Below are 22,819 nucleotides of genomic sequence, written 5' to 3'. Positions count from 1 at the left end.
CATCATTTAACAAAATACTGCCAAATTTTAATCTTTGTAATTGAAAACCTCCTCAACCAATTTTTGATCATTTTTTAAGCATTCTAACATCTTGTAATTGAAAACCTCCTCAACCAATTTTTTATCATTTTTTGAGCATTCTAACATCCTTTTTTTTTACTGTTATTATTTTAAATTAGTTATTATTATTATTATTCTATATATATATATATATATTTGTTTTTTACACGGGGGCCTAAAAATGGGTTACAACAGTAATTACAAAGAGCCATCGATTATAAAAATATTTTGAGCATTTAAAAATTCAAGAATATGGTGAAAATAAAAAATCTAGAATTCTAAAAAAGAAATTGTAACTTTAATAGCTTATAATTTTCAAGCATTTTATCAAATAATTGATGAGGAACTTGAATCTATAGCTTGCAAATATATCTTTACAAACTCCAAAGCTAATCTACAATGGTTTAGATTATAACCAAAATATTTTGTAACATAAAATTGATGAAGAATCTAAAGTTTTAGCCATCATGCTCTTACTAATAATAGCTCATCACTATCATTATTATAACTTCACAATTGAAAAACTTTAAGACAATAAAAAATAAAAATCTTACAAAAAAACATAATTTTATTTATACTGCTTTCGGTTATATATATATATGAAATTATGTGGCATAATTTCTCTCAATAATCTTGCTAAGATTACATACTAAACATAAGAGAGCATAATCACATCTAAACTAGGTAATAAATAAATTACATTAGGTAATAGTATAATGCTAGAATATCTGCAGAATCATATTCATCAATAGTTGCATCTATAAAATTATTTTGTCATCAATAGCTGTAGTATCTTTAATACGCCCCCTCAAGCTAGATCGAGCGGATTGGTGGATCGATACTTGCTCAACAACCGGTGAAATTAAGTAGATGGCAAAGCTTTTATGAGCAATCAATGAATTGATCATGAGAACGTATATACTAAGGTTGGATGAGTTTGGCTTCAACTTACTAATGTATGTAATGACAATCAACTTCGCTGTGTTTTATGCGTTCATGAAATACCGCAATGAATTGATCATGAGAACGTATATACTGAGGTTGGATGAGTTTGGCTTTAACTTACTGATGTATGTAATGACAATCAACTTCATTGTGTTTTATGCGTTCATGAAATACCGGATTGGATGCAATATACATAGCAACTTAATTATCATAAAATAATATTATAAGAGAAACGCCATGAAATCCAAAATTGGCAAGAAGTTGTTGGAGCCATATCAGTTCACAGGTAACACAGGCCATAACACAATACTCTGCTTTAGCACTTGAGTGAGCTATGATGGATTGTTTCTTGCTTCTTTAGGACATAAATTGCCATCTACAAACATACAATAGCTAGTGGTAGATCCATAATTGAGAGAATTTCCTGTCCGGTCAAAATTAACATATCCTATGATGTTATTATGACCATTATGAGTCATAACTATATAATGACTAATGATACATACCAAGGTATTGAACTGTTGTAGCATGTATATAGCCACTAACAAGACTGATAGCAAATGTAATATTAGATCAGGTGATTGTTAAGTAAATTAATTTGCCAACAATCTTTAAATAATTAGTGTAAGAAACAAGAGGTTAGTTGGAAAAATCCAACATTAATTTATTGTTTAAAGGGTTCACAATAGGCTTAGTGTACAACATATCAATATCTTATAATAGATCAATGATATACTTATGCTGATTGAGAAAGAATCCTTTATGGGATGCTATCAGTTCAATGCCTCAATGCCTAAGAAATACTTCAAAAGGCCAAGATCTTTAATAAAAAATTATTATTGGAGAGATCTTTTAAGTTGAATTATGGAATCATCATTACTTTATGTTATAATGAAAGTATCTACATATATTATCATGACTAGTTTATAAGCAGAAGCAAGTTGAATGAACAAAGAGGAGTCTATAATACTTCTTATAAAACCAAGACCTTCAAGAGCAATACTTAATTTAGCATGCCAAGCATGAGAACTTTGCTTTTGGCCATAGATAGATTTGTAAAGCTTGCAAACCAATATATAGTTTCCACTTTGAGGATGTCCTGAAGGAACTTTTATGAATACTTATTCTTTAAGGTCATCATGTAAAAATATGTTACTAACATCCATTTAGCACAAAAAAAAACTCTAACATTAGTCATCTTGGCCATATGAGCAAATGTATCTTTATGATCAATACCAAATTACTAAGTAAAACCTTATGAAACTAGACGAGCTTTGTGTCAATCAACTTTTCCATTGGATGTAAACTGTTTTGAATATCTAACAACATCTGACAACTTCCTTATCAATAGGTAATGATACTATACTTTATGTGTGATTTTCAGGAAGAGCCTTCAATTCTTCATTCATGGCCTACTATTATACTATTTGTGATTGAACTTTCTTGAAGTTCTTTGGTTTATGAACATTTGATATAAAGGTAAGGAATACACTATATGATAGAGATAATCAATGATAATACATAAATCTAAAAATAGGATACCTTACATTGTAAGTGACATGATTTTTCATTTGAGATAGCAATTGACATATTTAAAAAGAAACTCTTCAAGTAACTGGTAGAACATCAAAAGAACTAGGTAATTCTAATTCACTAATAGAATCAAGTTTGAAATTGAAGGAATTAGAGGCAAATTGAAGTTATTATTTTGGTTAATTTATGGTTGATGTTTTCACAGAAAATCATTGCTAGAAATGTATGCAATAAAGGACTGAGTTTTTTGGTCTGGACTGAGAAGAATATAATCAGTACTGGGAATAACAAACAAAAGTTGGTTAGTATTCTTAAAACTGGGTAAGGAAAAAAATCAGACAAGAACTCCCCTTGTTTTCCTGCAGGAAAATATGGTGTGTCTTCAAGAAATCTAACATCTCTGGACACACATAACTTCTTCAACTATGTGTCATAGCATTTGTATCCTTTTTACGATGTGGAGTAGCCTAGAAAAATACATTTGCTTGCTCTAGGATCTAATTTTTCATAGTGTGTAGCTGATAAATGTATGAAATAAATGCATCTAAACACTTTGACGTGAGATATATCTTGAATTTTATCCTGCAAAACTTCAAGAGGAGATTTAAATTCCAAAACTCGGCTAGGTAATTGATTTACAAAATACATAGCTATAAGGACTCTATATAACCAGAAATCTTTTGGAACATTTATTTGAAGATAATGGCATGAGTTTTTTCAAGCAAATCATGATTTTTACATTTAGATATCCCATTCTATTAAGGTGTGCTAATATAGCTAGTCTGATGCAGAATTTCATAAGAATGTAAATATTTTGACATGTCTTTGGACATATATTTGGTGTCATTATCAGATAATTTTTTTTTAATATGAGCGAAAAACTAATTAAGGATTAATAAATAAAAATCCTTAAAACAATTGAATACATCATGTTTAGTTTTTAGTAGGTACACCCAATAACTCTAAAGAAATCATCGATAAAGGTAATAAAATATTTAAAACCATCAATAGGAGTATAAAAAGGTCCCTATATATCTGAATGAAAAAGTTCAAATACGTGGGTGGTTTTTTACACTAAAAAAGTAAAAGGAAGTCTTGAGATTTAAAAAAAAGACAAATCTCATAATTTAGAGGTTCATATGTTTGAACCAATTTTATATTACTAAGAACAAACTCTTAAAGGTGCACTCGATGATGATGTCATAAGAGGTTCTCATGTGAAGGGTTAGTTGTTGTTTGAAAACCCCTAAAGATTTAAGATTTATGGGAAATATAATAGAGACCATGTAGAAAAAATCATTCACTAATCATCTTCTTGGTGAAAAGATCTTGAAACACAACCATGAAATGTGTAAAAATCACTTTATAGTTTAGAATAGATGTAATTTTACTGATAAAAAGCAATTGAAATGAAAAAAATAGTAAGAAAAAAAACATCTGACTCTATCTTATTAGAAAGTAGGTTGATCTTTCCCTTCCTTTTAACATAAGCATCTTTCTTGTTAAAAACAAAAATAAAAGTGGGATAGACAAATGACTTAAAATCATGAATGCTATTTAATTTGTTTAACATGTGATTAGTGGCACCAAAATCAATTATCCAAAGATCATGCACATTTACAAGTTCTAAAACGGTCATAAAAGTAGTTAGTTTTCCTTGGCTTTTTTTTTTAAGTCTTTCTTTTCTAAGAAATCAATAAAATGACTAAGAAGGGGAGTTAATTACTTTTGGTCTTGAATGGTTGGTTGATCATATGACTTTTTTTGACCTTGTTTGTTTTGTAAATAATTTGTAAAATTAGATATCAAAGTTACCTAGTTAGCATAAAAAATCTTGGTGGAACTGAAATTATTATATGTAAGGTATGACTTATGATTGTTTGCACGTCTTAGTTGTCTCCTTAAATCCTTTGTGAATTTAGGCTTGATTTTGGGAAGCAGAAGCCAATAAAAATCTATATAATGACCAAGATTGTGATAATATTGTCACTTCAAATCAGTTTGTTTCACTTTGTAAGATTTATTATCATATAGTGATCTATATTGACTATGATCAATGGTTCTATAATTCATATCTTGTGGCAATAACTTTTTCTGATATGCACAAGTATTAGATACTCCAACTTCACAAGTCATTACCTTTTTGTGTATTTCTTCACGTTAAATAGTATTACAAACTGACTTTAAGAATGACAGTTCTGGATTCATCAGAATGTGGCTTCGTAGATCTCCAAAATCTAAATTGAGACTTGCCAATAGCTTTAAAATTCTATCCTCGTCAGTTATTTTCTAAAGTATGGTAGCATATATAGTGTGAGGACGATACATTTCCAATTCATTCCACAAGCTTTTAAAACTTCCCAATAGATAAATAAAAGATTTTCCTTCTTGGTGAAGGTTCGCAACTTCGTGATGAAACTAGACAATACTGATAGTATTAATTTGATTTCCATACATGTCACGAATAGCATCCCATAAGTTTTGAAGATGATTCTGAGAAACTAAAAATCTCAGCAAGGTTTCTCTCCATGGGTTTGAGAATCAATGACATAATCAGCTGAACTGTGGACAACCATACGAATCAATGACATAATCAGCTGAACTGTGGGCAACCATACTTTACCATATTTTATATTCCAGATCATTCACTTCAGGAGAAATGGTCGAACCTTTTATAAAACCCAATTTAGATCTTCCACCAAAAACAATGGTTATAGCACTTGACTAAAAAAGATAATTGAACTCATTCAATAATATAGAGTTCAATCTTTTAAAGGTGTTTGAATCTGAGTAATTTGTTGGTGTAGAAATCTTTTAGTCAACGTTAATGACATCCTTTAAGTGATCTTCCATAGCAACACAACTAATTTTGCCTATGATTTAAAAAAAATCAGAGAATCTATTCTAAAACCATGAAGAAATTTAAAATAGCAAAAAATAGAAATCTTATAAAAAAATAGAATTTCATTTATTTTGTTCTTTTATTGTATATGTATATATATAACAGAGAATTATGTGGCAAGGAAAGATAATCTTGTACATAATTTCTACCAAAAATCTTGCTAAGATTACATACTAATAATAAAAGAATATAATCATATCTAAACTAGGTAACAAATAAATTACATTAGGCAATAATATAATGCTAAAATATCTGTAGAATCATATTCATTAATAGTTGCATCTATAGAATCATTTTGTCATTAATAGTTGTAGTATCTCCAATAACGACATTAACAATCCATATTCAATAATTCATACTCAATTTTATCTTCTTGAATTTGCATCTTTATTGAAAATTTCAAAATTGTTCATGGTTAAAAGTCATAAAATATTATTTGCAACTTCATCTTGATGGCATGAGTTTCTATCTTTGTATAGAATCTTACTTGAAAACCAAAACAATTCAAAGATAATTTAATTCCCTACAAATAAATATAAAAGTAACCTCAATAATTCTTCAATATTTGCTCCATTAATTAGGTCAAAAAAATTACAACTGACTTCAAAGTTTGTCATATGATGCTCGAAAATCATTGTGTGGCTAATTTTACCGAAATAATAACTCTTTCTTCATTCATGCTGGAAAAAAAACCCAAAATAAAAAAAAATTATTGTTATTGTTATTGTTATTGTTATTATCCTAACAACAAAACCAAACCAAAAACTCTAAATTTATTCTTTAATGATTAATATGACAACATTGTTCACAGTTTCCTTTTCTCTATTTGATTAGTCGCTTTCATGACTGTTAATATTGGTGACATTGTTCTTGAAAAGTAAGGATTCGGGGATATAAGATTTTGAAGTGGTAATTTGAAGGCTATGGCCATTTTCAATGTTAAATGAAAAAGGATTGGAAGTGAATAGTTTTGCTAAGGTGTTAAGATTAGGAAATTAGGGCTTTTCTTTGAGAGGATGAGAGGGAAGCTAAGGATGAAAGCTAAGCTTTTCCTTTTCTCTTAGGGGTGGCAATGGACTAGATTGTTCTTATAAAGAATGGCAGTGGAAATATTGAAGGGGTGTTTGGTAATACGATAGGTGTTGTTTTTCAAAAAAAAAATTAAATGCATTAGAAACATTAAAAAAATTAACATCAACACATTAAATAATCTGAAAACATATAAAAATTAATTTCAAGTAAGAAAAATAAAAAAATTAATCTTTTTAAAAATCACTTTTGAAATGCAAAAATAATCAAGTCCTAAATGAACCGGAGAGTTGCTTTACTATTCATATGAATAGTGAGGCAACCAAGGAAAAAACCTAGTTCTTCTACTTATGTGGTTAATGATTTATTAATTCAATGTATCATACATTTATCTCTTTTTTCTACTTAATATATTTGTTAGTTTAATTTTATTCATCTCAACTTAGTGAGTTAAAGTAAGTTTTTTTAAACCAATCAACAATAATATACAAGCTTGTTTGCTTAAATAGAAAAAACTAGAAGGGAGGAGTTTTTAATCATTGTCTATATCTAAGACAGAAAGTATTATGAATTACGAAGGTGTTTCATTTTGTTTTCTTTTTTATAGGACCAAATTCATGATCAATTTAAGTGAATTTGTTGACAAGATTCAAAGCTAGATTATCAAAGCCAATAAGGTAAGGAAAATAAGTGGTAGTATTGAAATTGGCACGAAAAGCTCACTTTGATCTTTTTACTTTTTAATTTATAAATTTTTAGTCCTTTTAATTTTTTAAAAAATTAATTTTGATACAAAACTTTATTTTTTGATTCTTGGTTTAAGAAAGAATTCACAAATTTCAAATTGAAAAAAAAAAGTTTCAATTAACACTAATTATATTCATAAAAAAAATCGATTTTAGTGTCAACAAATTTCATTTGATAAAAGGAACTATATTGAGGTGTTTATTTTCGTTGCCGGTGTCTAAGATGGTAAATCTAAACTCAATAAGTTTTTTGAATTCATATTTATTTTGGGCTTTTAGACCAATTTTGTGGTTTTTTAATGTGATAAAAGGGTTTCTTAATGTCTCCATCATGTTTTTTAGGTATTTTGAATCAAAAATAAGTTGAAAATTAAGTTTTTAAACATAAAATACTCTTGATTGATTTTCAGTGACTCTACAATTATCCGATTTTGAGGTAAAAGAGGATATGTTATTTGCTCTGTGTTTTGAAAAAAACAAATAAAGGAAAACAGTGCATACATACTTAACACAAAGACTAGAATTTTTTAGTATAGCCAGCATGCAAATTTACCCATTTGTTTTTGTCTATTTTGTTGTTTTTTGCCTATTTTTTAATTTTTTTATTGGCTACCATTCACATTTCATTTTTTTTATGAAATCATAACCTCTTTTTAGTGAGTGCTATTTTTATATAGTCCTTCATAATTTTTTTTAGGTTTTATTTAATTGTTAAATTTATTTTTTTATTTGATCAAATACTATTTGGTATTTTTTTGTGAAATTTTATAACAATGTTCTTTTCTTTTTTTTACATTACCCTCCCCAGTGGTTTTTCCTCAAAATTAAAAAAACAATTGTTGCTACAAAATGTGTGTGTATTGCTAATGACAAGATTTTTTTTTTCAAAAATAAATTATCCGACATGGGATAGAGTACGGCAAAATAGACTAGTTGCCTCTTGAAACTTGAGTTACAATTCAATGCCTAAATCTTCCTGCTTTCAGCTTGCATTAGATTACTGTGCTTATGATTATGATTATAATTATAAAATAAATTTATTTTATAATTAGTACCTATTACAACTCTCTATGTAAACCTGAAATCTTGTGCAGGCAAACCAAATTAAGTAGAACCAAACATAAGAGACTAAACAACCGCAATCACATTTATAAAATCTCTAAAAGCAATGGATCCATTTTTTTTCATTTTCTTTACCGCACAAGGCAGGTTACAAGAAAAGTAGAGCTTGAAATGAAATATTTAGTCTTTCATTGTTTCCAAGGTCTCTAAGGATTCCAAGGCTTCAAACTGGTTTTCCTCTGGTTCTGGATAACCAGCAGAGCCCCTGAAGAGCAAAATTGAAAGGCTTCCAACCTGAAAATATATGAAACATCCAAAGCAGTGAGTCACAAATGAGCCAAAATCTCTTCCCACAATGCATTGCCACCCTGGTCCATACATCCTATCAAATCCCTGCATTAAACACAAGTACAAAACCATTTCAATATGCCTGGAATTCAACTTTGACATTCTAGTTAATTGCAGAACTTGGACATTTAAAGTATTATTGGCCCTTGCATGCATATATATCCAAATAAGTTCTTTGCTTAGTCTATATATGTGTATATATATATAGACACACACACTCCACATATATACATATTATATATAGCTCACCTTCTTAATAAGACGAGCTATGTCAGTGGAGTCAGTGACATCAAAGAAGTCAAGGGCTTTGGCTACAAGATCAAGTGCATCCTGTTGCATTGTTTGAAGCATATCCGTCTCACCAATAACTGCCTTGCCTTCTAGCATGGCTGATATGATTGTAGTTCAATACAAGGCTTTCCTGAGAAGAAAACTGTGAGAGCTAGAGATGTTGGTAACTAAGAATTGAAGCAAAATGGACTAATTTTGGATATTCGACTCAGTTCTGGATGAAGTACTAGAGTTGGTGGTGATGGGGATTGATGTTGAGTGGAGGAATAAAGGGGCAGTGCTAGTGGTTCAGCCACGTATAGGATCCGTTCTTTGTGGTCAGTAAGTAATGCTGTGGAATTATGCTATTGGTGCATATCATCTTGATGAACTTAATGGACCCTTTAACTTTGGCAAATGGCTCAAACTAGTTTCTGCTACTACGTGGAGAGGAAATGGAGTTCTGGAGATGTAGGGGGTTGATAAAAGACGGAATTCATGCAAGGTTACAAAAATTGAAAGGCCCTTTTCTATCTGACAGGTGGGCGGTTGTTTGTGGCCTGTCATTGGGATTTTGCAATGTGTCTTCCGACAAGATGTTAGCTCATGGTGATTTTGTCTGGTTCTCCCGTAGTCTAATTCTCCAGGACGGAAGGATGAGATTAATTGTTAATTTGTGTTGCTTGTAAAACTCATGCTAGGGTCGTGTTAAATGTGATTTAACTAACCAAGAACAAGAAGATTCGAGAAGATAAATTCAGGTTTTAAAGAAACAATAAAACTAGCTTTTGTGTTTTGAAATTACGATAACAGTGTATTTTTACTTCGAAATATATTAAAATAAAAATATTTTATTTTTAAAAAAGTATTTTTAACATTAGTACATTAAAAAATATATAAAAATAAATCATTTTAAGAAAAATAAATGTGAAACATGATTTATATTATATTTTCAAATATAGTCTAAATCATTTTAAGAAAAATAAATGTGAAACATGGTTTGTATTATATTTTCAAATATAGTCTAAAAAATAAAAAAATTAATTGAATTAAGTGAAAAGTCTGTAAAAGGTCTAATCAGAGAATATTAAGAAAAATAATATAATATCTTATATTATTTTACTTTGATTTTTTTTTTATTCTCCTAAAATATTTTTAATATAAATATATTTTGTATATGTTATAAATATTTCTTGGAGTAAAGAGAAGCATTGTGATAACTAAAAACATGTTTCATTCGTATAATACCACTTTTCTAAGATAGAAAGTAGCACTGTATTTCGATTTAAATTACAATACTCAGAAAAAATATTTATATTAACGTAGGGATAATCAAGAGATTCTAGAAATAAATACATCACTTCATAAACATAGAAAAACTTAAAAAAAAAATGTAAATTTTAAAATTAACTCTAATACTCCTTTTAATTTTAAAAGTCTCAAAACTCTTGAAATTTAGAGTGTGTTACAAGATAATCTTGTTATCGTAACTTGTCATTGGCATTTCATTGTTATCTTTTCAATTTTATTTTTCTAAATATTGTTTTTGTTCAAATAAGACTACTCCTAAATATATTTTTTTTCTTATAAAAGTCATCATATTTCTCTAGTCAAATATTTTAAAGAATAATCATTATATTTTGGCTCACTCTTTATCATGTTTTCTTCTTGACATGGTTCATTGGCCATTTTTATCTTTTTTTATAGAAAAAAACTTTTTTTTTGTTCATATGTGGTCTTTCTTGTACCATATCTTATTTTTTGGACAACAAGTTGTTGACTTGTATTAAATCTCATTTTAAGGTTTTTATTTTTATTTTTCTCATTTTAAGGTTTTATTTTTTTTTTTCTTGATATAAAATTTCAATTTTCTTATTAGATATTGTCATCTTACATCTCTAATTTTATTTTTATTTAAAAAAATATTACTTGTTCATCCACTTTTTTTTAGACATGTTTTAATTTCTCAAAAGCCTCACTAGATTGAACTTAGTTTTGATACCCTAAAGTTTCTATAGACTTGAATTTGAATTACAATACTCAATATAAATATTTATACTAGTATAAGAATAAATCAAGAGTCTCAAGAAATAAATACATCACTAATAGTTGTATACACACCTAGAAAACACCTAAGAGAACTAAAAAACAATTTAAATGTAGACTTTAAAATTAACTCTAACAATATATAAAAATTTATATATGAATCAATACAATTGTATACAATTTTATTTTAGTACTTTGTGTATACATGGAACTAGGCTATAAAACTATGAAAAATAGAACTGTAAATTTTTTGAGTCTATATAGTAGTTAAAAGTATTTTTTATTTAAAATATATTAAAATATATTTTTTTAATTTTTAAAAAATAATTTTTTATATCACTACATCAAAATGATTTAAAAATACAAAAAAAATTTATTAAAAAAAATTAAAATTTTTTAAAACATGAGTTGCACTAAAAAAATATTGGGAAAAGGAGCTGCAAAAAGAAGGCAACGTAGAATTCGCTGAAGCAGTATAGGTTGCTGGTAACAGACCAAATGTCAAGTGAAGAGTGTTCGTTATGGTGAGGTAAGAAAAATATCCAGGCCCCATGATCCTGGTGCACTCAAGTCTTGCCATGAGGTGAGCAATATTCAAAAGAATCGATATGCAATGTGATGAATCATTCCAGGCATGAAATTAGACAATCAAACTTACAGCAAGTGCTGTCACTTTAGAGATGGCTACGTTTGACTTCTTCATATGTCGCCATGTCTAGTTGCTTAACAAACTTTAATCAAGTTATTATAGACGGCAGTGGTTGTGGCCAGTTTCAAGTTGTTCCAGCTAAACTGGACAGTTCAATTGGGTACTGCATTTTGTTCGAGAAGAAATTCAATCCCAACGGCTACAGCCCATCATAATTAGCCCGACAACATGGCATTTGGCTACATAAATTTTCCAAGTTATGGCGAAGAGCATCCCGTAATTAGCGTGCATCCATATATAGGGAACACCATGCGAGGCTTGTCATTGTTTCTTACATGCACTAATCAGCAGGAACTGACATTGGGGAAACAAAAACTTATTATAAAAATTAGAGCTTATTTTATTTGTAAACATGTGCCAGTTAGTAATATTCTCAAGCAATATTTTACCAAAACGAAAGACAAAAATAAAATAAAATTAAACCATTCAAGAATAGAAGAGCTTCTTTGTTGCCTACCTTCTCTCTTGACCACCAAACTTTCCCAACCTCCCTTTGATTTCTTTCAGTACAACTAATTTCTTCCCTTTCTCTTCTCTGGAGCGCTTCTCTTACATTTCTTTCTTTCTTTCTTTCTTTCTTTTTGTTAGGGCAAACCGGAGGGGCAAGGGATTGTTGCGCTGCATTATAACAAAATGGCACCACGTCTCTTATCTTGCTTTGCCAAAGGAAACGATTCTTCTGCAAGAAACCAAAACCATGCAAATGTAACCGTTGACGTGTCTGCGGAGGAGCAACACCGTTGTGGGGCTGTTTTGGTGGAGTTGTTTTCTTCACAGGGATGTAAAACATCCCCGGAAGCTGAGTTGTTGGTTTCAAGGCTAGGGAGGGGTGATTTTCAGGTTGAAATGCCTGTTATTGTTTTGGCTTTTCATGTTGATTACTGGGATTATATGGGTTGGAAAGATCCTTATGGGGGTAGTCAGTGGACAGTTAGACAAAAGGCTTATGTTGAGTCTTTGAAGCTTGATACTATGTTTACACCACAGATTGTTGTTCAAGGGAGAACTCAGTGCGTGGGAAATGAAGAGGAGACTTTGTTGTCTTCCATTGTCAATGCACCAAGGTTTCCTGCTCCCACTTTTCAGGTTAGATTTTTAACTCTTTTCCTCTCTCTTTGCTTTTTATTATTATTATTAATATTATTGAGGCCTGTGGGGATGGATCCTGTAATTTCGATGGAATGGGGTAAACTGATAGCTATTGCCTTATAGGGACATAAACTAGACGTCGTAAGACGGAGAAAACAAATTTTCAAATGCGAAAAAAAAAGGTATTACTAACATGTATAATGAGAAAGAAAAAAATAGATTTTAATTATAAGTTTAAAATAAGTTGCATATTAAATGATGATTTTATCTCATATCTACGTGAGTTAACTTAAATTGACACACAAAACTAGAGGAATAATCTTTTTAAAAAAATTAAAAAGTTTAATTTTCAATTAATTTAATATTAAAAAATAATAAAATAAATAAATAAATATTCTATTAAAAAACTTAAGTAAACTTAAATCAGTAAACAAACTCATGATGGTAGTCTTGTACATGATTAGATTTAATATTTTTTTAATATCAAAGATTATTTTTCATTAAATAGATTTATATAACAATAAAGCTAATGAAATTTTTTTATATAAATTAATTTTTTTAAAAAACATTACATGACATTCACATGTAACTAAGATAGCAAAAAATAAATAATTGACAACAAAAGGTGAAATTGCTTCTTTTCTTTAGTTTTAAGTTAAATAAAATAATATATCATTCATAAAAATAATGATGAAATTTGATTTTAAAAAATAAATTGAGGGATAAGAAATGCATTAATAATAAAAACAATAAAAAAGCAACAACAACTAGGATACTATGGTGTAACTTGTCAAAAACTTGAGATTTGAGTTATGTATTTAATAAGTTCAATAATTATTTTTTATAGATCTTTATTTAACTTAAATATAAAACAAAATAAAAAACTTTAAAAAACACACAAAAAAAAAAAAACAATCACTAAGGCAGGCATGTATGTGTGAGCTTTTTTTTTATTTTAAAGTGTCAAATACCTTTATTTTTTAAAAAAAATAACTAGCTAGTATATTGCTTATTATGACAAACAACATGTCATCACCAGCCAAAATTTTAAACATTATTATGGTGTTTTAAAAATTAAGGTAAGGAGTTTTTTACTCAAAAAACTTATTTTAATCAAAAACACCCTACAAACACTCTCAGGACATCTAGAAACTAACTTATCAACCAAAAAAACTAAGAAAAAACTATCAAAATTACAAAATCAAACCAAACAAAATTTATCATCTAGAAACAAAATTTATCATCCTCCATTTAAATCTATTTTTTAGATAATATTAAAATTTAAAATGATAATAAAATTTGTTTTACCGAATAAAACTTATTAACACTAATTTCAATCATGCTAGTAGTCAAAATAGGTGTAAATAATGACTTTTTATCTCTATAGTATCAAAATTTGAAAACTCTTTTTTTGCTCAAACAAACAAGAAATTAAAAAAATGAAAAAAATAAAATTGTCCTAAAATTGTATTTCCAACAACTAAAGGGATTGATTATCTATTAATTGAAGGAAAAAAAAGGAATTGAAATGAACTTTTTGTATGAAAATTGAAGTTGCCATCTATTTTCCTTATTTTTTTTCATTTTAGTTCTTTGTATTTCAATTTAATTTTTTGTGAAAAATAAAAAACCAAATGGGTACTAATATGGGCTATGAAGGGCCCAATTATGCAAAAACAAAGTTTGAGGACTAATACAATTTTTTATTAAATTAAAAAAATAAAAACTTAGTCACGACTTTCATCCTTTTCTCATCACTGGAATCTAGATAGTAACATGATACATAGCTGTAATGAGTCAAGAAATAAATATTAAAAAAACATAAAACATAGAATTGTAACTAGATTTGATCGGTGCCTATCACGTAGACTTAGAAACAAAGTCCAGAAATTGAAAAGATGTACGCAACTAATCAAGAAACAAACATTAAAATTTAAATTCATAATTGCAAACACCCCCGATGGCTCCACCATGTTGACTTAGTTTCTTGCTTTCTTTCTTTTTTAAATTAAAACATTGCAGACAACTCGTCAAGAAACAAACATTAAAAAAATCAAATCTACAATTACTAACACCCTAGTGGATCCATCATGTTGAATAAACATCTTCCTTCCTTTCTCTTAAAATTGAAAAGTTGCAGCAACTAGTCAAGAAATAAACATTAAAAAAATATCATGGACCTTGGTAGATTCAAAGTCTAAGCATGCCAAATCTATTTATAACCCGTAAGCATACCTTTATAAAAAAAACCTTGATATTCTCCCTCAATCCAAATATATTAATAACCCATAAGCATATTCATATGCAAAAAAAAAAAACCCTTGATATTTTCACTTTGTTAATAAAACACTAACCAACTAAGTAGTTTTGTTAGATAGTGGTACATTATCTTATTTAGTTCTCTTGATTTTGTGATTTGTGTTTAGAAAGATACAGAGAAGATGATGTGTGGAAGGGAGAAAAATTGTCATTTGAAGAGAGAAAAGATGAGAAGTGTTGTTTGGTTGATTTTTCAATTTAATATATATGAGTAATTTAATCATTTTGTTAAATTTGAAAATTTTTGTTAACCGAGGATGTAAACTATAGTTTTCCCGAACTAAATAAAGTGCAACTTCTATCAAATTATAAGATGTTGAGGACAATTTTCTCTTTTATAATTTATGAATTTTGTTTAAAATTGCCAAGTAAATCTTACCTTTTTATATGAGTAAAGTGGTCATATGTTTAGCATCCCTTTTTATACTTGGCTTATAAAAAAAATAAAAGGGAATGTAAAATCATTGTATGATACACTCTTATTACTATTTACCATAATAGTGTAATTATTATTTTTTTTAAAAAAATCAATTGCTTTGGTGTTGGGGTATTTAGATTTTTTTACAAACCCATTGATCATTAAAGAATTGATGGAGGGTAGGACTATTATTTTATAAATCGGAATAAAATAAATAAATTTTTCTTTATGTCAAAAAAATAGAACTTAAAAATAAAGGTCTTTTTTTCCTTTCTACTTCTTGAAATGCAATAAAATTATAACTTTACCCTTTAAAGAAAAAAATAAACCTTGTACCTAGAGGCTTTTTTATCTTTTCATTTTTTTTTTGTTATTACTAACTAAATTAAGGACAATTTGATCTTTTAATATACATTAAATATTATTTAAATTGAAAAGGTTAGGTATGAAAGCTGCCTTCACACTTCGAGTTATGCATGAGAGGCAATTGGACACTTCGGGTGGCACATGCACCACCTCTTTTGTTAAGGTGATGTGTGTAAGTTGTGGTGGGCGGTTTCTTGTTTACAAGGCTTTTTTTTTTTTCACTCTCCTCCCTTTTTGTTATTAATATTACAACTTTAGTTTTTTTTTTTAATTTTTAATTTTGTTTTTTGTAAAATATTTATTTTTTTATTTTTATTTTCCAATCATAATTTCTTATATATTATTTTTTCCCAATTCAATTCTTTTTTTAATTCTTTTCTTGACCCTTTCATAAAATTTTTATTTGTTTTTAATTTCTTCCTTTAATCTAAATTTATACTATATTATTTTTTTCATTTTGGTACTTTTCTTTTGATTTTTTTGTTAAAGTTATTTTTCTTTTCAATTTCACCTTTCAATCGAAAATTTAATATTTTCCTATAATTTATTTTTTATTTTGGTTTTATCCTTATTCATTTAATTGATATTTTTGCCTTTGGATCCTTTTGTATAATTTATTTTTCTCAATTTTATTTTTTAATATTTGATTTATTGAGGGTTAAGGTTGGTGTGTTTTTTATGTATGATGCTTCCAATATAAAAATATGGGTTACGAGTTTGATAAATTAACATGATTTGATATTTTTTTACTTATTTTCTTTTTTAATTTCATTATTTGATATTATTTTTTTAAAAATAGCTTTGTTTTTAATTTCATCATTTAATATTATTTTTAAAAAAATAGCTTTATAGTTTTTTTTTCTATTAGGTTATCACAATCTCATAATCTAAGTCTAAGTATGGTAGTTTCACCTAAGTTGACTTACCTTTTATTATCCAAGTTACATGTCTATCATGTTAACATAAGTTGATTTGAATAATTTTTATGTTTTTTAATTAATTTTATTTTTGTATATTTAATTGGTTGAAAATTAATTTATATTATTTTTTATTTAAAAAAAAAGATTTTTTCCTAAATTATCAAGATTATTTTTGTATTTTAGTTTGTTTATTATTATTATTTATTTATTATCATTTAATTAGAATAAAACCAATTTATTTAACCAGTGCTATAACTTGAATTATTTATTTCTACTTTCTTTCTTTAAAACACACTTGACAAATAATAATACGGCCCATGACATAGCACCAGCACATCAATTCCCAGCTGAATGTTTAAACCTGATTCAAGATAAGTAGGCGCTTTTTTGGTGATTTAGCAATAAAAAGTATTCTAGACCAGCTTCTATGTTAATCAAGATTTTACAATTAAAATAGAAATATGATTGTAATTGTTTTTAAAATATTTTTTGTTTTAGAAATGCATTAAAATAATGTTTTTATATTTTAAAAAAATTATTTTTGATATATATGCATCAAAATGATTTAAAAATATCAAAAAATATTAATTTAAAATATAAAAATATAAAAATTAATTTTTTTAAAATATAAAAACAAATAAAATTAAATAACGATGGAGAAGAAAATATCAAAGTCATCTTTCCTTTAAAACATAAATCCGTGTAAATATAATCAATGAATGTTGACATGTTTCATTAAGTAAATAAAGCCTTAAACAAATTAAGGGCAAAACGTAAATAAAACCTCAAATAGAAAAAAGTTGAGACTACAAATTTTTGTAACCTTAAACACTGTTCACAATTGAATTCTGTTGTAACAGGCAACATTTCAGAGGCCGACTCCAGATTGCTTACAGGTCTCTTTATCAGGAGCCTTGAGAACTAAAGCTGACAATGATGGTGTCAACGTCATGGTAGCTCTCTATAACAGTGGATTAGTGATTGATTGTCCTAGGGGAGAGAACAAAGGCCGTGTCCTCTCAAATGACTATGTTGTTAGAAAGCTTGAAAAACTCTGCACTGTCAAAGACATCTCTGCCAAGAAGACAGTTTCAGGAACTGTCAATTTTGCTTTGTGGGAGGGCTTCGATAGCAGCAAATGTGGTCTTGTTGTCTTTGTTGAAGACAGCTCTCATCAAATTTTTGGGTCGCAGAGCATTCAGTTCTCGGATGCTGTATGATACATTCAGATTGAAACAAAGACTAAATGCTGGCTATGTTCGATATGACACTTGAGTACAGGATGTGCTGGATAATAATTTCTAATTATTTCTGTTCAGTTTTTATAAAGAAGTTAACTAGAGATATTTTCATGGTTTGATGGTGTATACTGATTAGGAAGAATTATTTTTAGTTTGGTTTAGTTTTTATTAAAAAATAATTAAATTGATTTTTTAAAAAAAAATTCAAGACAAACTGAAACTGATTTAAATTAACTTGTTTTGATTCAGATCGGTTATTTTAAAAAAAATCAATTTAAATCAATTTGGTTCGATTTTTTTTATTTGGCTCAGTTTTTTCTTTATTTTTTTGTTTGGCTTAGTTTTTTTGTTTTTTCAATTTGGGTTCGATTCGGTTTTTTCGATTCCAAGCTTACAAAATCAAAACCAAGCCGGTTAGTTTTTTAAAAATTCTAATCAGTTTAATTAATTTTTTATTATGGCTCTGTTTTTTTTTGTTTTTTTAATTTAATCAGTTTTTTAATTTTTTAGCTCATCCCTAAAATTGAGTTTAAAGATTTGGATTTTAATCTCTTGATATCTTTGTTTGTGCAAGGAAATGGAATCAGAAATTTGGAACAAGTTGATTGTATTGTGATGATGTTCCAAAATTTAATATATTTAGGAAAGAGATTATTTGGTGTTTGACACGACTAAAAGATTGATGTCTTCTCCCAAGTGCAGGAGTGTCGAAGTAATAAATAACCCGGCAAGACCGGGGTCGAACCATAGGGAGGTTAATTGTACAAATTATAAACGACAATAGTACAACAACAACAACAATAATAATAACAACAACAATAATAATAGTAATAACAATAATAACAACAATGACAATAAAAATAAAAATAAGTAGTAGTAGTAGTAGTAGTAGTAGTAGTAGTAGTAATAATAATAGTAGTAGTAGTAGTAGTAGTAGTAGTAGTAATAATAATAATAATAATAATAATAATAATAATAATAAAGAAAGAGAAGAAGAAGAAGATGATGAGAACTTGGAGATGGAAAATTAATATAAGGATTAAACAATAATAATAACAAATGTCAAGGTTCCACTAATGGTATGTCAAACAAGTATAGTATAAACTCTTATTATTCAATTGGAAACCACACACAAAGGAGGTTCCAATCAGATTATAGATTATTAACATGATTACATTAGTCATCTTATTCGATTAATGCTAGTACTTGTAAATCTCGTCAAGCATTCATGATTATAACTTATGTTAACAACAAATCAAGTTCCTTTCATAGCTCAGGTGTCGGTTATACCATACAGTATGAGCTATGAGAGTGCCAAGCATTTGTTGTACCAAGTGTTATACAACATAAATCAAGATTAGTCATTTAACAAGCAAAGTATTAAAGAGTGAACAAGATAACAAATATAAAACATGTTAGTATCAAACATTAAAGTCCATATTGAGTTTACACTATACTTATTCTTACACCATTAGTGTAACCTTTTCACCTTGACATAATAAAATTAGCTAGACATAATGAAAGAAAGAAAAATAAATAAACAAAATAAAAACATGAATAAGATTAAAGTTAACTAAGTAAATGCAAGGAATAAGAGTTAACTAAGTAAAGGAAAGGAAATGAAAGGCATAAACTTGATATTAATGAAAGTAAAGCATAAACATTACAAAAAATACAAAGAGAGAAAGCAAGAGCATGATCTTGATCTGAACACCAAGATGCCTAAATGCATGGCAAATGCCTCCTTTTATAGGCCAAAATTGAGAACTATTGATTTGATGACTAATTGATGAGTGGGTGGCCAACTCTTGACTTGGTGACAATCTTTATCTTCTCTTGTCTGCCAAAACGTCATTGATAACGTCAAAACTAGAGCCACTTAAAAACATGAAAGTTGTAGACAATTGTCTCAGCTTTCTTGTGTAAAAACTTCAGCTCATTTTGAGTTCTAGAACTCTAGATATGGCCAAAATACTAAACAGTGCTCGGGCTGGAGGACAGATTCGGGCTTCTTTGTTGTTGCTACAATTTGGACTTAAAAATGGCCTTTTTAGATCTTGTGCTCCATATGAAAGTTGTAGGCCTATGTCTTACCTTTCCATCCATATAAAGTAGACTAGTTGTAGGCCTATGTCTTACCTTTCCATCCATATAAATTGGACCTAAATCTGAGATCTATAGCTCCAGATATGACCCAATTACCGAACAATGTTCCGGTTTGGATTGCACCGACATCTCTTTTCTAATTTTGGTCATCTTTTTGCCCTTGCAATTTAAGTTCTTAAAGTCATCAATCAATCCTTTCATTTATGTGATAGACCTGCATTAAAAATAGACATTTACCACAAATTATAGGTATCTTATTGATAGGCCTGCATTTAAAATGAACATTTACCATAAATTAAAGGTATCTTATATTATTAGATATATTATTATAAAACATGTTTTAGTTAAGGAGTTATTGATACTTCAAGTGCAAAAATGATGATATAAAACCATGATAAAAATGCACTTTTAAGTACTAATCACACCCCCCCCAACCAGCTTATTACTAGTCCCTAGTAATCAAAGCGTTAAAATAGAAAAATAATTTGCAAATTCCACAAAGCAAGGTATTCATCATTTAACTTCCATTAATCTATCCAGATAAACAAACTCTCGTTAAATTTATATACCTGCTTAATACCTCTTAACAAGATATTCATAAACCTTTCTTTTGTGCTCAATGTATCAACACATAATTATGGGGTTTTTCTTGGAAGAAAACAATTTTTTTGTTCTAATGTTTAAGGTTAACTTTCTTGGGTTGGGATTATTATTTTTTTCTTTTTTTTTCTTCCTTTTGTTTTAAATATATATACATATAATTTAAAAACATCATGCATCTTTAACCCATGTAACGAGCTTTCGGCTAATGACTCCTAGACCAGTTGGTCTTAGGGCATTAGGTGTTAAGACACCCCTACGAGCTTAGTAACTCGGGTCGCAGATACTGATATGTAGATAGTGCAATGTTTGATTTTCTTAAGCTTTTCTCCTCAACCCATGTAACAAGCGTTGGGCCAATAGCTCCCAAGTCAGTTGACTTTAGGGTATTAGGTGTTAAAGCACCCCTTCGAGCTTAATTGCTTAGGTTAGGGAGGCTACGAAACCAAACTTATCTACATTTTTATTATCATTTTTTTTCTTTTTTTTTATTTTTTTTATTTTTTTAATTATATACAATCCCTTTCCCTTAGTTGTTACCTTTAACAAAAGAACATAAATAATGTAATAATCCAATGTGCAACCCACAATCATATGTTAAAGTGTGTGTGTGAAAATTAAGGTTTAAGAATACATGTTAAATGAGTATATGAGCAGAATTAAGTGATAATAATGTGAGAGTTTGTAAATCTGAATATTTCAAGAAGTATTATAATAGACCTTGTTAAGAATAGTTACTAAGATGCGTCTTAAGAGTCACTTTAACAAAAGAGCTCCTTTACTCTGTCATCCTAGTAACAACAATTATGCACATGCTTTATGAAATGAAAAATAATTTTTTTTTTATCAACTACTACCCTCTCCCCCCAACCAAAACGAGACATTGTTCTCAATGTTTAAAGGTAGAAAGATAGAGTATAGAAGATATCACCTGAAATAACGAACACTGACAAACTTGAAACACACTGAAACAAAAATAAGAAATAACAAAACACAATAATAAAACCAAAAGACACAAAAATTCATAAATGAAGGCTCAAATCCAATCTAAGCTTTTTACAGCTTTCCTTAGTTGACCAATTTATGCGACTCATGAAAGGATCAATTACAGGAATGAAGGATTGTAGCTGGTCAATTAATTGTTCAGCAGTAGTAGCAGAGATTATGATTTATCGTGCAGAAGATGTTAGAAATTCATGTTCCACAACATGATCAAGAAAAGACAACAACTTATCATAATAACCATTAACATTTAACAAACCTATGGGTTTATGGTGAATGTGCAGTTGAGCCCAAGAGGAAATATGAAAGATCTCTTCCAATGTACCTAGACCACCTAGTAAAGCAATGAAGGCATCAGCATGGTTAAACATTTCATTCATTCGAGCTGACATTGTGGAGACCTGAAGTTCCTCTCCAATTGTTTTTCCAATGATGTCCCCTTGTGCTAAAACTTCGGGGACAACCCCCAAAACTTGACTACCTCCTAAAAATACAGTTATTGACACACCTCCCATTAGCCCAAGACTGTCTCCCCTATACACTAAATGAATCTTTCTCTCAGCTAGCACTTGACCAAGATGATTTGCTGATTCTAAAAACTCCTTTTCTTTCCCAAGACTAGATCCACCGAAAACACAAATATTTCTTATATGATGACTGGAGGAACTTGCCATTTCTACACACTTTTATATTTTTTGAATGTATGGATTGAGTAGAAATGATAGGAAGGAAGAGAGGGTTTTATAGATGAGAAATTAGAAAGGCAATCATAACACCTATATGTAGGCCAGCTGGAATCTCACACTCTCTCTCTCTCTTTTTATTTATTTACTTTTTAAAAAAAACATGTGTATGTACAGGTAGTTGTGATTGTGGCTCACATCTTCCTTTGGTTTTATGTCCAAGAACGACTTAAACGCCCTCTATGGGTCGAGGATAGGCTTCCCATCCGGTTTTCTTAAAAACTGGCAAACAGGGTCTTTTTTAGTCAGATTCTCAAGACTAAGTCGATCATGTTCTTTATGAAATAGTGGCCATAAATCATGAATTACATGATGCACATCTCCACTAGGATGCGTCTCAAGAGTCAATAGAAGATTATCTAAAA

General features: G+C 28.7%; 2 protein-coding genes across 2 annotated transcripts; one reads left to right on the top strand and one right to left on the bottom strand.

Moving 5' to 3' along the window:
* Positions 1-8,236: 8,236 nt before the first annotated feature.
* On the bottom strand, positions 8,237-9,335 carry LOC105139685 (dynein light chain LC6, flagellar outer arm-like). Its single transcript, XM_011046226.1, has 2 exons — positions 8,875-9,335; positions 8,237-8,670 (listed from the first exon to the last, which is right to left on the bottom strand). Exons 1-2 carry the CDS (start codon positions 9,010-9,012, stop codon positions 8,458-8,460), a joined length of 351 nt encoding a protein of 116 aa, XP_011044528.1. The 5' UTR covers positions 9,013-9,335; the 3' UTR covers positions 8,237-8,457.
* A 2,732-nt stretch (positions 9,336-12,067) lies between these two features.
* LOC105139684 (membrane lipoprotein lipid attachment site-like protein, putative (DUF1223)) lies at positions 12,068-17,997 on the top strand. Its single transcript, XM_011046225.1, has 2 exons — positions 12,068-12,736; positions 17,623-17,997. The coding sequence occupies exons 1-2, from the start codon at positions 12,284-12,286 to the stop codon at positions 17,980-17,982; spliced, it is 813 nt and encodes a 270-aa protein (XP_011044527.1). The 5' UTR covers positions 12,068-12,283; the 3' UTR covers positions 17,983-17,997.
* Positions 17,998-22,819: the final 4,822 nt, after the last annotated feature.

The sequence above is a fragment of the Populus euphratica genome, unplaced genomic scaffold, assembly GCF_000495115.2.
Source record: "Populus euphratica unplaced genomic scaffold, PopEup_1.0 scaffold280.1, whole genome shotgun sequence".
Lineage (NCBI taxonomy): Eukaryota > Viridiplantae > Streptophyta > Magnoliopsida > Malpighiales > Salicaceae > Populus > Populus euphratica.
This window is presented reverse-complemented; position numbering and strand designations above follow the sequence as displayed.